At 37.7% G+C, this 14,650-nt stretch overlaps 1 protein-coding gene across 2 annotated transcripts in view; it reads left to right on the top strand.

Moving 5' to 3' along the window:
• The first annotated feature begins 9,946 nt into the window (after positions 1 to 9,946).
• Positions 9,947 to 14,650, top strand: part of LOC128112082 (T-cell receptor-associated transmembrane adapter 1) — a 37,589-nt gene continuing 32,885 nt past the window's right edge. Inside the window, exon 1 of one of the 2 annotated variants that reach the window (XM_052740829.1) lies at positions 9,947 to 10,380. In XM_052740829.1, the coding sequence (XP_052596789.1) occupies positions 10,374 to 10,380 (7 nt within the window). In that variant the 5' untranslated portion in view covers positions 9,947 to 10,373. The remainder of the gene's footprint in view (positions 10,381 to 14,650) is intronic. The other variant, XM_052740830.1, reaches the window with a different exon arrangement.

Genomic DNA, 14,650 nt, shown 5'->3' with positions numbered 1-14,650 from the left:
TCTCTCTGTCTCTCTCTCTCTCTCTCTCTCTCTCTCTCTCTCTCTCACACACACACACACACACACACACACACACATACACACAGAACATACTTTTAAAGACTGTGGCTTGCCAGTGAAATTCTGTTATTTCAATATTGCCAAGTGTGAAAAAAATATTTACCATCTGCACCAACTGTTCAAGTCCTAAATTGAATAAACATTTGATTTTGTTTAGAAATATTTAACTTTTGGAAATAGTTTTTTAATTCAAAGTTAATTACCACTCATTATAAAAATTCAAAACAAGTAAAAGTTTATATAAGAAAAATAAATCACATGCCTACTGTTAGCCTTTGAGTGATATTTGTCCAGACTTTTAGAGTTTACATGTATTTTTGGAATTTTGTTTAGCCTCAGAAGAGGCAAAGGATGGTACTATCTATCCTATCTGCCATGTTAATGGAGGTAGTTTTTAGGAATCGAACAGTGTAATGCAAATTAAAAGAAAATTAAAAGGAGCAGGTGCAGGACCAGTCGCCATACCTCCTTGTTTAGACTTCCTAATGAATAGCTACCATTAGTGAGATGCAGCTGTGTCTCCCCTCCACTGTCTTTAGTCTAGTCCCCTGCTCTTGCAAGAAATGGTGTAATTGATAGAGAATGGAAGTGTCAGGAACTCGGAGCTGGTGACTTCCTGAGTTGAGATACTTGGGACATTTCTCAGCTTCGTTTCTCAAGCTGGGTGTGGGTGGAATAAGATCACACCTATGATGCTGCTGTGACTAGTTGTCTCTTGCAAGTTTTCTTAAAATTAAATAAATGCAGTGTATGAAGACCAACATGCCTCACACATTCATTAAACTGAACTAAGAACTACAGATGTTGGAGACACATTTTTGTTATCATAAAAATAATTTGGTCCTTTTATACTGGTTGTAACAGATTTGGGTAATATAGAATTCTATCGTCTGCCCCAGAAATCTCACTCTTCCTTATTTATTACTGCTAATTTAATTACCATAGTTTTTATAGACCTACTAATATTTCTTCTTCTAATTCAGTTTTGGTAATTTGTATCATTTTAGAAATTTAGTTTGTCTAAATATTAGCATTGTATGTGTCAAGTTGGTCATATTTTCTTATCAGTATTTATTTCCTATAGTATATGTATTTACTATCTATCAGCTTTGTTAATCAATCAGGGCTTAGGAAATTAAGCCCTGCAGAAGAAGGGGCAGAAAATTTTAAGAGCCAGAGAGGATGAAGGCTACCAAGAAAGCAGTCCCTCTCAGACATACTAGGTCTCATTGATATACATTTGAATTCACAGAGACTGTGGCAGAATCCAGAGGGCCTGCACATGTCTAAACCAGATGGGTCCCCCAGCACTGATAGGGGAAAGTTGACATTAATTTCCCTCCCTAACCAAAAAGTTGTCTCCAACTGATAACCAATTGCAAAAGAAAAATTAATTTTCTCCAATGGAATCTCACTTAACCACACTTAAGGCACTTAAGGGCAGGCCCATGCCCAGTAGAAGATGATCAACACAAAATGAACTCAATGGTATTTTTGTAGATTTTTGTTTTGTTTCATGTTGCTTTGTTTGGGTATTTTTTTTTTAACTTACTGGGTTTTGTTTGTATATTACAGTCACCCACCCACCCATTTTTTAAATGGATTGTGTGTGTTTCTGTCTTTTTTCATTTATTTTTCTTAAATTCTGGTTTATTTTGTTTGTATTATCTGCCTGCTTTTTTTTTCCTAAAAAGAGAGAAAGAAGGCATGGCATTGGGTACATGGGGAGGTAGGAGTGATGTGGGAGTATATGGGAGAAAGGAAACCATGATCAGAATATATTGTCTGAAAAATATTTTCAATAAGAATATATAATAATCCCCATTACCCATCTGTCTTGTGGCGACAGGGGCAGGAGAGAAGTTCCTCCTCACCCCCCCAATCCCCAACCCCCACCCATCAACACTGGAGGCAGACGGGAGAGGCAGCCCTGTGGTCATAAGAGTGGGAAAGCCATCCCTGACCCCCACCAGCTGCAACACTCTGGAGAGCAGGCCCTGCATCTTCCAGAGCAGCACAACAGAGCCAACAGGTTAGGGCAGGTGTAGTTGAGCCAGAGAGGAAATTGTGACCATGGGAGAACTGTCCACTGGCGGACCAACCCTATAGCTGCCCAGGCCCAGAACCAGGGTTATGACTTGGCCTGCCCCAACATCCACCCCATCCATCTATGATCTTCTGGAGCACGTGAAGGGACCTGACCCTCAGACCCAAAGCTGTAGAATCTCCACAACACAAGGAAGCAGCAGAATGTCCAGGAAGATTCCAAGTCGGGGCCCAGCATTGAACGTGTAGTGAGACCAGGGGCCTCGAACCAGACCAATGACTCTTAGTAATGAACATTTGCAAGTAGAAATGTTTGGACTAAGGAGCATATGGCGTGACTTGTTGGGTCGCACTGCAGCTTCCATGACAGGAATTTTAATTACTTTCCTTTTTCCCCCCTTTCATTTTATTTTCTTCATTTTTTTTCTCTTGAATTTTGTTTTATTTGGAGTGGGGGGTGGAGGGGTGGAGGGCGGATGAAAGGGATGGGGAATGAATGGGATTAAGATACATGATGTGAGCCGGGCGGTGGTGGCGCACGCCTTTAATCCCAGCACTTGGGAGGCAGAGCCAGGCGGACTCTGTGAGTTCGAGGCCAGCCTGGTCTCCAAAGCGAGTTCCAGGAAAGGCGCAAAGCTACACAGAGAAACCCTGTCTCGAAAAACCAAAAAAAAAAAAAAACATGATGTGGCAAACACTTAGAATAAATAAATTTTATTAAAGAAAAAGAATATATAATAAAATAAAAATACTCCCTCCAAAGTTTTCTTGTGTCATTTTGGGGCCCACTGCTTTCCCAGTCTCTAGCTTTTGAACTTAACAATATAATTTCTATTTTAATTTGAATCTCTTGGCATTTTAAATCAGATTATAAAATGAAAACAATATTTTTCTATTAATCTATCATCAACCAACTCCTGTTATACCTGCTGATAAGTTATAATAGACTTTTTGAAAATTCCATAGACTCTATAAGCCAGTTTTACTTCTGTATTGGTAACCCATGTCTTTGATTTCTCTTTAAAATTATTATTGAAACTAAAATCTCCAGGACATCATTAGTGATGGGAATGGATGTCTTCGGCCTATACTGATTTTAGAGGGAAAATAGCATTTCACATTCAAGGATGGTATGATGTGAAGGCTTTATTTTATAAGAATTGTTAATTATGTTGAAAAAAATTCTCTTTTAGTCCGACTTTCCTCGGGGTTTTGTTTCTCACTAGTCTGAAATGCATGCTGGGATTTGCCAAGTTATTTCTCCTTTATTCTAACGGTGATCCCGTGTTTTTAGTTTGTTGATCTGGTGACTTACACTGATTGGGTTTTTTTGGTTTTTAGAGACGGGGTTCACTGATTGGTTTTGAAATGTTAAATTTTCTTTGCATTTCTGAAATAAGCCTCCTTTGGTCACAATTATCCTTTTAACATGTTGCCTTATTATAGTTGCTAAAACTCTACTAAGGATTTTCTATTTGTGCAGATGAGGAACAATTTACCTCTAGTTTTCTTTTCTTACAATGCCCTTTAGAATTTGTTATAAGGGCAATGCTTACTAAGCATTTCACAGCTAGCAGATGCTGTCCTGGGTAATTTACATATTATGTTCAAACTTCTATTTTGATACAATTTTGGACTTTAGAAAACTACTATATATTCTCATATACTTCTATTGATTTCACACATCCTAACCACCTACTACATAGATATTATTTTCTCACTCATTCTCTGTTGCTTTTCATTTTCATGACTCGTATTTAAAACAGGGAAAATCCTATATATTTTCCTTATATCTCCTTTCTATCATTTTATAAAGTCATTGGGTAATTTCTGTCCTTAATTTTTCTTGTTATTCTGTGCAGAACCAGGTTCCTGATTTAAGCCATCTCAGATATTATTTCAGAGTCAATAAAATTGATCTGATTAATTAAGCTGAAAATCTCAAGATGAATTGCTATTATTTACTCCGCAGTGCTCTTGTAGATAAATCTATTTATAACACTATGAAGTCCATGTCTGACAGGACAGATAACGGCTATCTAAAACTAACCTTCTCCATGAACCACCCCTCCTATTCTTGTTTTTAGAGCCATCTCCTCTCTTAGAGAGATTGTAGGCTGATTTCTAAGGGCTACACCTCATGACTGACATTCCCTGATTATGAGCTTGACTAAGGAAGAAAGAGTGTGAAAGATTGAAAGCAGAGGAGAGCAGCTCATTTTGGTGTTGGTGACTAAAATCTGTACCTCCTGCCATGCAGCTAGGAATCTCACCAGGCTTTCTTAGCTGACATTCCTCAGATACTTTCAAGCCCAGGGTTGGTCATCAACATATTCTTTTTTTTTTTTTTTGGTTTTTCGAGACAGGGTTTCTCTGTGTAGCTTTGCGCCTCTCCTGGAACTCACTTGGTAGCCCAGCCTGGCCTCGAACTCACAGAGATCCTCCTGCCTCTGCCTCCCGAGTGCTGGGATTAAAGGCATGCGCCACCACCCGCCCGGCTCAGCATATTCTTTTGTTAACTCAGAAGCCTTTCACTTTCCCTTACGCTTTTCTGTGTGATGATTATTCTGGTCAGTTTGACTGGATTGAACAATACCTTAGAGATTACTACAGCACACCTCTAGGTGTCCTTGCTACAGTATTTCTATTGACAAGTATGTCATGAGCTCTCTGATCTAATGAATGGATTATTCCACGGATAGATTAAAAAATTGGCTAGAATATTGGGAAATGATAGATACAGACAGTAGGCCTGGTTAGAAGAAGTAGGTTGAGAGCTGTAATAGCCCTGTCCGTACTGTTCTGTTTCCTGAGAGCCAGATTCCTCCACCACTTTCTTCTTGCCATGATGGACTAAAACCATGAGCAAAAGAAATCTTTCCCCACCTAAGTGGCTATCATCCCAAAGTAATAATAAAACTAATGTGCCCTGCCTGCACCTAGGTAAGTATTCCCTTTATTTAACTCTTTCCAGCCTCCTTTGATTGTTAGCATTCCGCCCAGCCAGGACTCTAGCTGGTGCATCAATTCTCCGTGCTCCTGCTCTTGTTCTTTGCTCCTCCTCTCAAGAGTGCTCCAGTTCTCCAGTGAGAACTCCTGTCCCCAGAAGTACTCTAGCCCCAGTCATCTCTTGTTTTGATCAAAATTTAATCTACTACATGTCTTACTGGTGGAAGATCAACCAAACGAAGATTCACTGTGTCAGAAGCTCTGAAGTTTGCTGCTTGCATTGCAAATGTCCTCAGGCGTTTGGAGTTTGGGGGGATCCTTCCTTTAATCTCAAGAAAACTGTTTTTAATGAGGAAACTTCATATTCAGATGATAAAACTCGTATTATCATCCTGTCCTTCAAGTAAGCCTAGCCCTGCATGTGTAAGCAGTTCAGAAAAAAAAAAAAAAGCGCTTAATCCAGTGTTTCCTGAAATACACTCTTCACAACAATAGTCCTGCAAAATATTTAAGAGTAAAAGGGTAGTTACTTTAATGTAACACTTTTAGAAATAATTTTATATACACCGATTGGTAACTAAAGCCATTAGAAGTCCTACAGTATATAAGTATATATACTTACTTTGAGCTTTTTATATTTCAAACAAAAACAAAATTTCTCAGACTGTGTAGGCTGTTTGCTTGTTCCTCCCTCTAAGACTTGGAAGAGCATCTCCATAAAGGGACGAACTGTCTTCCTGAAAACCTGGACAGAAGCTTCTCCCATGGAAGAAAACAGCCTACATCTGCTATCATATACTTTTCTTTACTGCTTCTGAATTTTTGTTATCTGCTCTTTAAATCTTTGCTTTCCAATTCTGTTTCCATGAAGCACATAAAGGACATGAAAAAGATTCAAGTATCTTATGCCAAACCCACTTTTTGTTCTACGGCTTTTAACTTGGTTTCGCTTTCCTGTCTGAATAAGTAGATTTGCCAGAGGATCTCAGTCTAAATTCAATGAAGTTTAATAGAAATGTGAATGATCAATAAGGTCTAATCAGATGCAATTGTAGCTCTATAACTAGTTTTGAATGGTTTCATGGGTTAAAACTGCCTGGTTGCAGGTAGAGGGCGCTCTCCCTTCCTGTCTCCCCTAAAGCTGTGTGCTTCCTTTGCACATGCTTTCAGGATGGCTGAGTGATTTGCAATAACAAAAAAAATTCTGCAGAGTGATAAGTTCTAGTGCCATAAAATAGAAAAGCTTTTAAAATAGAATTAAAGTGGGAGCTTTTAAAATTACACAGTGCTTTTTATTTGGAATATTTCAAATTACAGAGAAATGAAACTATAAATATACCATAATGTCTGCTTTTAGGTGTTTAGAGTCTCTGGGAATAGATAGATGATAGATAGATAAGTAGATGGATGGATGGATAGATAGAAAGATAGATAAACAAATATAGAGATATGTGAATATGTATGTATGTTCCACACAGATATAAACATACCATACCAATAAGGGATAATTAATTATAAAAATGATAGATAACCATTAAAATAATCTAGACAAAGTAGGCCCATTTCTCTATACTGAGACCTAGTTTTCTATTTTTCTGTTTATGAAACCTGAGTGGCAGCTGTCATTGTGTGTTTTTTACTTCTGCCAGCAAAACTTCAATTTTCTTGCTCTTCAAATTCTCATTTCTTGACAGGTATCCATCAAAACCTCTCCTCAAATTTCCTACACTTGTAACATGCTTGGAGTGCATCAGGACATTTCTGCTCAGTCTAGCTATCTTTTAAATTTCGTTTTGATAACCCATCTCATTAAAATGTAGTGCAGAGTCCTCATGTTTATTTATTATTTGAACATAGCTCATGAAGCCATTATTCAAATCTGACTGTACTCACTAATATATTTCATAACATACATATATCCCTAGACTTTTTTGTATTCCGGTAATGTTTCCATTAGCCATCCATTCTTTAATGAAAAGCTACTTATTTTCCTGGAAATGAAAGAAAAAAATCTGTGGAGCTCTCTGCTGAACACTCACAGGCTTTCCCTGTGATTTTTGCACAACTTTGTTATATTTTCATCTTGTGTAAACCTAAGGAGTGGGTAGCATTGTAATACAGATCACATTTCAAAAATACTACAGTCATTAGAAACTATGAAGCAGAATTCTTAGCCTTGTTTTCTTTTTCTATTTCCAAGGTCTCAGTCATGCATTTGGGATATATATTTACTCCTTTAAGCCATTAAGCAATTCTCTAATTGAGCTAGAGTACATCACCTGTGTCCTGTGCTCTGATTTTCAGTTCCATTTAGACTTGCATGTGTGAACTCACAAGCTTGAGCCTGGGAAGCCCTGGAACAGCCACAGCCACTGGTGAGTTTGGTTGGAGTGTCTTCCAGTTGTTTTGTGTTTCTTGGGCCAGCAACAGAATTCTTGCATTTTTGCCCAAGTTATTCTTACTGTTGACCTGTGTACTGAAAGCCTGTTCCTAAATACTATTGTTGTTTCTGGAATTGAAATTCCTGGATGACCCAGGGTTTGAGTATCTTCTTCCTTCTCTCTGTTTTCTGGAATATTCCTTCCGGTAAAGATGTATTTACACCCAAGTTCTCAGCTCTGAAACCTTTTTCCAATGTCACCTGTATGAATCACATTACAATTGCTTGTTTGGTTAACCTGTGGGGTTCCTGCTTGGATCCATGGTCAGTTATCGTCCTTAATGACCAACCCCTCAAGGCCATCCCACAATGGCATCCTTTCCGTTTGAACTGATGTTCCAAGAATCTATGTCAGTGTAGATGTCTGGGATTGTTCAGCTGCCTCATCTCCATCCCAGTGTTCCCTCTGAATGAATCCTTCTAATTCTTCATTGCTTTTAGAACTCTACATGAACCAAATACTATTATTTTCCTGAAGCATTGTTCTGTGGGCATTCAGATCTGCTCCATGGAACCTGCTATCTTGATGGTAGCTGATGAAGAAATAGTTCTCTGGCTGAATACATTTGAGAAGGACTCTGAAGAAGAGATTAGCTAGTTTCCCTTTTTGCAGAACTTGTCTAGATTCAATATATTAATATGCATCCATACAGGCAAAATTAAGATTTTTTTCCTGATACATTTGTTTAGGAATATTGTTTTCTAAGAGCTTCTTAAAGCCAAGTATTCTGTAAAAAATTAGAAATGATTTATTATTGTTATTATGTGTGTGTATTTGTGCACTGTGGCATGTGTGGCGGGGGGGGGGGGGGGGTCAGGGGACAAATATTGAGTGTAAGTTCTCCTTCCATTGTGGGTTCTAGATGGACAATTCAGATATCCAGGCTTGTGAGACAAGCACTTCTATCCACTCAGCCATCTTGTCAGCCCTAGAACATACTTTTAAAATGCTTTTGAGGGTTAGATTAGAGAATCTTTTAGTGTTTTTCAGTTTTACAGACTGGTCCAATTATTCACAATAAGTATTCTGGCAGAAAGGAAGTGAAAAAAAAAAGTCGCTTAGTGTTTAGCCAACTCCATCCAAAGAAGCAAGAGCCATGAGCACGGCACTTGGGTTCCTATGTAGTTCTGGTCTACAGAGAAGCAAAGATACTGCAGAAGACCCCACCCATTGTGTTATGTTTTTCAACAGCATGATAATATTTATTGAAACCTAATGGGTCAAGCGTAATTCTAGGTTCTGAAGCTGTAATGGTTAATTAGGTTAATTCCATTTTGTATGTATGAATTTCTCTAAACATCATCTGGCGAACCTATATTCATATTACCAAGGATATGGAATCCACCAACAAGTCCACAAACAACTGAGAGCATATGGGAATGTGGCATGTACTAAATTGAATGTTATCTCAGTGGTTAAAAGAGAATGAACACACTGTATATGGACAAAATAGTTTTACTTTTGATGAAGAGAATGAAATATTGTCTTTTATGACAACACAGATTGGATTGGAAGGTAACACATTAATTTAAATAATTCAGTCCCAGAAAGACAAATACATATATTTCCCCTCATTCATAGAAGGTATAAATAGAGTTCACAGAAATAGAGGTTAGTGGTTACTGGAGGCCAGGAAGGAGAAGGAGAGAAGACAGAGTATAGCTAAATAATGAGAAGCAGGATGCATTTAGAGAGCAGAAGTTAATTTGTGTTCTATATCACAGCAGCATGAATACACTCTCTAACAATTTATGATGTATTTAAACATATCTCGACAAGTCACTTTGCAACATACAGAAATAATAAATATTAAGAGAGATGAAAGCTAAATACCTGGATTTTATCGTTATGCATTGTATGCATGTGCAGAATTATACCATATCCCATAAATATGTGCAGATAATATGTTAATTACATTACTTTTTTAAAGCTGAAGAAGCCTGTTAGATAAAATCTTTCCATTTGTCTACATTAACAATCATATATATATATATATATATATATATATATATATATATATATATATATGTAGCCAGGGCTGCACCATGCCAAAAATTGTGTTTCTGTGGGATTCAGGGTTACCCCCCCCAATGCGTTGCAGTACTGCTGCATAACACCCTTAGACACGGATGTTTAAGAAATCCCGGTGCTGATGCAGGGATAGTGGTAGAGCTTGCTGGTGAGTCTGGCTTACACAGAGCGCCTCATGTTGGCTACCGTGATGGCTGGTGGGACTAAGGCAGGCCCCTGGCCCCCTGGTAGGATGATGTCCATCTGACAGGCATTTATTACTCACTAAACACTCAGAATGTTCATTATCCTCTCTTCATTGGGTCTCAAAGGACAGAGCGAGCCACTGAACACACACCAGGGCTTGCTTACTATTGGCCCACCAGTTCAGTAGATTTCATTTGATTTTCATGTGAACTCAGAGGTGAGGAGACTCCCGGATTTTCTCAAGGGATATGGCGTATTTCTCCTTGATTCATTCACACCTTGCTTTAATTCTTTATTTAAGGCAGACTTTATTTTTAAATCAGGTAGTGATAAAAATTCAGCTCTCGGCATACAGAAGCACAGCAGATTTTTCTTCCCACGTTTCACCACTATTTAAGTCGACTCCGTTCAGACCTAAACTCTTGCTGTCTCTCTCACCACATTTCCTGTTTATAACTGAACAAAGTACACACCAAAGAGTTGAAGAAACAGAGGAGAGGAGAAAACACCCAAGTGCTGATAAAGATGTATGTCGGTGCTATGCTGTTTCTAACATAACAGAGCAACGGCATTTAGAAAAAAAAAAAAAGCTGGTAGGAGAATTCGTAGTCTGTCCTTCTTCTGTTTCATGGCTGCACACGGGCGCTTCTGAAAAGAACCATGTCAGGTGGGTGGCATTCTGAAGTCCTTTTTTTTTTTTTCATTCCTACGACTAACAGTTTATTTACTAATTTCTAGGTCTTAACAAAGAGATATTTACTTGTGGGAAAGTAAATTTGTTAACATGGCGTTTTAAAAAATGTACAATGATGTTTTGTATGACTGGAAAGTGGTTTGAATTGCATTTATGGGTATATTGATTATTTGCTCCTGAAAAAAAAAAAAAAAAAACGTAGGCAGTGTTTTCTAAAAACAAAGTTATCGTGGCTATTGATTAATGTTCACTAGTAACTGTGCCATGTGAAAGTTTGCTGTTTTTACAGAATCTTTTGTTGACTATGCATATTTCTCCTTGGTTGGTTTAGACAGAAAATGGGATAGGAATAATTGATTGTTAACTGTCTAGCAATTAGGCATTATAGTTTTCCCTGAGGGATCAGTAGAATTGCCAATAATCAGGGAGATGAAAAACTTTCAAAAGGCCAGTGGAAATCCCGTGATGAGATAGATTGTGATGGGAGCTCAGATGATTTCCCTGCTACGAATCCAAGTCCATCATTCATTCCTCCCGCATTCCTGATGTTCTCTTCGGTTCTTTAGGAATTTTTTTACAACAGAAAAAAAAAATGTGTATTATTTAAAGGAAGAGCATTGTGAAACAAAAGAACCTTTGTTTGTTTGTTTGTTTGTTTTTGTTCTCAAGACAGGGTTTCTCTCTCTAGCTCTGACTGTCCTGGAACTCTGTAGACCAGGCTGGCCTCAAACTCACAGACATCTGCTTGCCTCTGCCTCCCAGGTGCTGGGATTAAAGGCATGCACCACCACCACCACCCAGCAGAAAAATTATCTTACAAGCTCACATTTAATTTCTTTAAAATGCAAAATATTAACTTGAATTTCCTTCAAATTTTTACTCCTGTGCATTCCACATGGTTTGCCTTTTATAGCTGGAATAATAGCATGCATTAAATTATATACTCAGCTTTACTACCAGCTCTACAGCATAACTATTTCCTTCTTCATTATAGTATCTGCCTCGTCATGTTAAATAGATGCACAGAAAGATAGCCAGTGCACTAATTAGAATTTGTCCATTCATTCATCTATTGTTAGACACTTCTGTTGTATCCAGTTTTTTTTTTTTTTTTGTATTTTAAATGGCAGGAAAATGAACAACTCTAAGGCTTTCATGTATTGAGAGTTATTTTTCAGAAATTATATCTAGAATCAAAATTACTGAATAAGATGTTATGGATATTTTGAGTTTCGTTGTTGCTAAATTGCTTCTCCAAGGCTGATGGCAATTCCCTCCCATTCTAAAGGACTTCCTTTTAATTGTTGATCTCATTTGACAATCTTCATGAGCGCAATGTCCTAGTCCACTGCTTAATACGGGTCACTTTGATTACAATCAGCTTGGACACCAAACATTCTGCACAGATTTTTAAGCTGTTTGTAACTCTGTGGTTTGTACCTTTCTGACCGTATCTTATGCCTAATTGTTATGCTGTTGGCACATTTAATAGCAATACTTATTGGGCAATAGTAGAGCAAAGATATCACATATTATAATTTCTAAGAGTTCACTTCTCAGAATTTTGTTTGAAGGATTTTAAAAAAATCATTTGTCTGGGTAAGGCACAGGAGTGTAACTTAACATACGACATTCATATGTGCCTTCTCTTTCCTGGTTCACAGGAGAACAAAAATAAAGGGACTAGTTCTAATTTGGCTAGGATCGTGTAAGAAATAGACACAGCAGTTCTCTGCCCATGCTGCTGACAGGAGCTTGGGAAGGGGAAGGGCAAAGGCAATGAATGTGATGTTCAACTCTCTCTGGAACTTACTAATTCTCAATGAGAAGACAATGGTAAGCTTTCTCCATCCACTTCACAGCTCAGCCCTTGAGCACAGGGCAGGGATGCTGTCATTGTCAATGAGGCCTCCCCAAAACAGAGATGAAAGTGTTTGCCATTAAAGCTTCCTAGATCTTAAAAGTCAAAATGATCCCCACCCTGCAAAATTTAATATGAATCAAGGGAATCTGGTGACAAAATTTTCCATTTTTTAAATAGATAAAATAAACATACTGATCTAATAACTAAGGCCATGCTTCCCTATTCACATAAAATGAGTATTAACCAGATCAAAGGGAGAAATCCGTTCCTTTGGCCCATCATTTAATGAACAATGGTTCACCATTTAGTTAACACTTTGTTTGTTTGTGTTGTTTGCTTTATGGAGTTCTCACTGTCTTTGCTCACTGGAATTTCACTTACATTTCTGGGCAGAGTGACACTTTTTTAGAGACTAGAGTTAGCTAATTATGAATAGCCTCTTAAACCCAGGCATTCTTTTAAAGATCCGGAGACAATGTTTGCCATGTAACTTCAGTAATATTTGTCAGTAAATTTAAGACAAGCTAATCAAAAGAAAAAACACACCATCACTTAAAGGCCACAGGTATGAAACACATATGCTCACAAGTTAATAGTAACATGTCATTATTACACAAATTCTTACACATTTTAAATTTTATTTAATTATCACAGCATTCCTTAATTTAAAGAAAATAGCACAGGCATTTGCAAACATTTAACTCTAGTGTTTGTGGGTTGGAAGATTCCACATACCCATGCTTATGTCCACAGTCCTTCCAGGTTGCTTCTCTAACAAAAGACAGAGTGTGTATACAAGATGAAGTAACTAAGCATGGATGAGCAGCAGCTTGTCTACAGAGGGGATTTGGTCAGCACCTCAACCCCAACAGCATTTGTGACATTTACCAATCTCATATAAAGTTTAGTTTCAAAAGCAACAAAGGAATTTGGCATCGGAGAAATCTGCAGCATGGTCTCTTAAAATCTGCCATCTGCCTCACAGGCATATGTACACTTCTTTTTTTCCAGTTAACTTAAATAAAATCTAAGAGGAATCCAGATGCTTTAGAAAGAGGTGGGCTTGATGCAGCAAGGATGAAGTTGGAAGCTCCAGATTGACAGCAGGCTAACTGAGGATCAGTGGTTTGTAAGAAGGAAGTTACACAACTTGCAGAAGACTAGTCTTGTTCTCGTTCTCCTGCTGTGTGAAAAATAGACATATCAAAGGTTGTATTGCTATTTCGCTTCTCCCCCACCAATCTGTGAGCTATACCATTTACATCTCTGATACCCTCTATTCATGACAGGAATTCATTCTGAAGTTTGTGGGTTTCAAATTTTGCATTAGAAACAAGTTATTTACTTGGAAACCTAGAGCTAATGTGAGAGCTCCCCTGATACTAACATCTATGATTCTCATGCCTTTTATTGGTGATGATGGGCCTAGGTGGTGGAGGTTTGGAATATAGACATGGTGATAACATGCTATATAACCCCCACATCAAAAATATGCTGTGTTCAACACAACCACCAGCACACTGAAAAAAAAGTGTCATTAATAGACACATGGGAATTGTAACATCAATTTAATTTTCTTTCAGAACATTTCGGTGCTTCAAATAAATATGAATATTTGTGGAATGCAAAAGGATGTCCTTTGCTCTAATAGAGTTTATAAGTCAAACAAAGGAACTAAGAGGGGATGGTTAAATGTGGTAAATCCATATACTTGTCCTAGTTAAAGACAGTCTGAAGTCCAAAACATGTAAAGCATTATGTTTACTTCTTTTTACCGTTAATTGTTTAAGTGAAAGTTTCTGCATTAATAAAATCTGCTAATAGAGAAGCATTACATTTGCTTAGTCATGTCTCCTTCCATAACTCATGCAATTATGAACTCCATATACAGTGCCTGCTAATACCTGTTGACTTTAAGGGAGTCAGATCTCTTACAATCAAATCCGCTGGTATTAGTCATTGGTGGCTGAAAACTAGATAGAAATTCACATACGATTTTTCTGTCTGCCATAGCCTCACAAATGATTTCCTAAGCCCTTTGGCTTCGTAATGATGCAAATGCCCAAATTCATATTGTATATGAATTATTTTTAAGTCAAGAAAAACTATATACATGAAGGTACAATTAATTTAAAATGCTACTTAAACTTGCTTTTGTTGAATAGATGTTGAGTACAGTAGGATTCACTCTGCACTCACAGAAACTCCAAGGGATAAGGAGATATTTGCATTGTAAACAGAATTACTGGAGAGGGAAGCCATAGTTGTGTGTGTGTGTGTGTGTGTGTGTGTGTGTGTGTGTGTGTGTGTGTCTGTTGAGAAGTTCTTCCATTTAGTCACCCAATCTTTGCTCTTTTCATATATGTATTTTATTTTTCA

This window comes from Peromyscus californicus, unplaced genomic scaffold (genome assembly GCF_007827085.1).
Source record: "Peromyscus californicus insignis strain IS unplaced genomic scaffold, ASM782708v3 Scaffold_16__1_contigs__length_79575227, whole genome shotgun sequence".
Classification (NCBI taxonomy): Eukaryota; Metazoa; Chordata; class Mammalia; order Rodentia; family Cricetidae; genus Peromyscus; species Peromyscus californicus.
The sequence above is the reverse complement of the archived record's forward strand: the minus strand, read 5'-3'. Positions and strand labels throughout refer to the sequence as shown.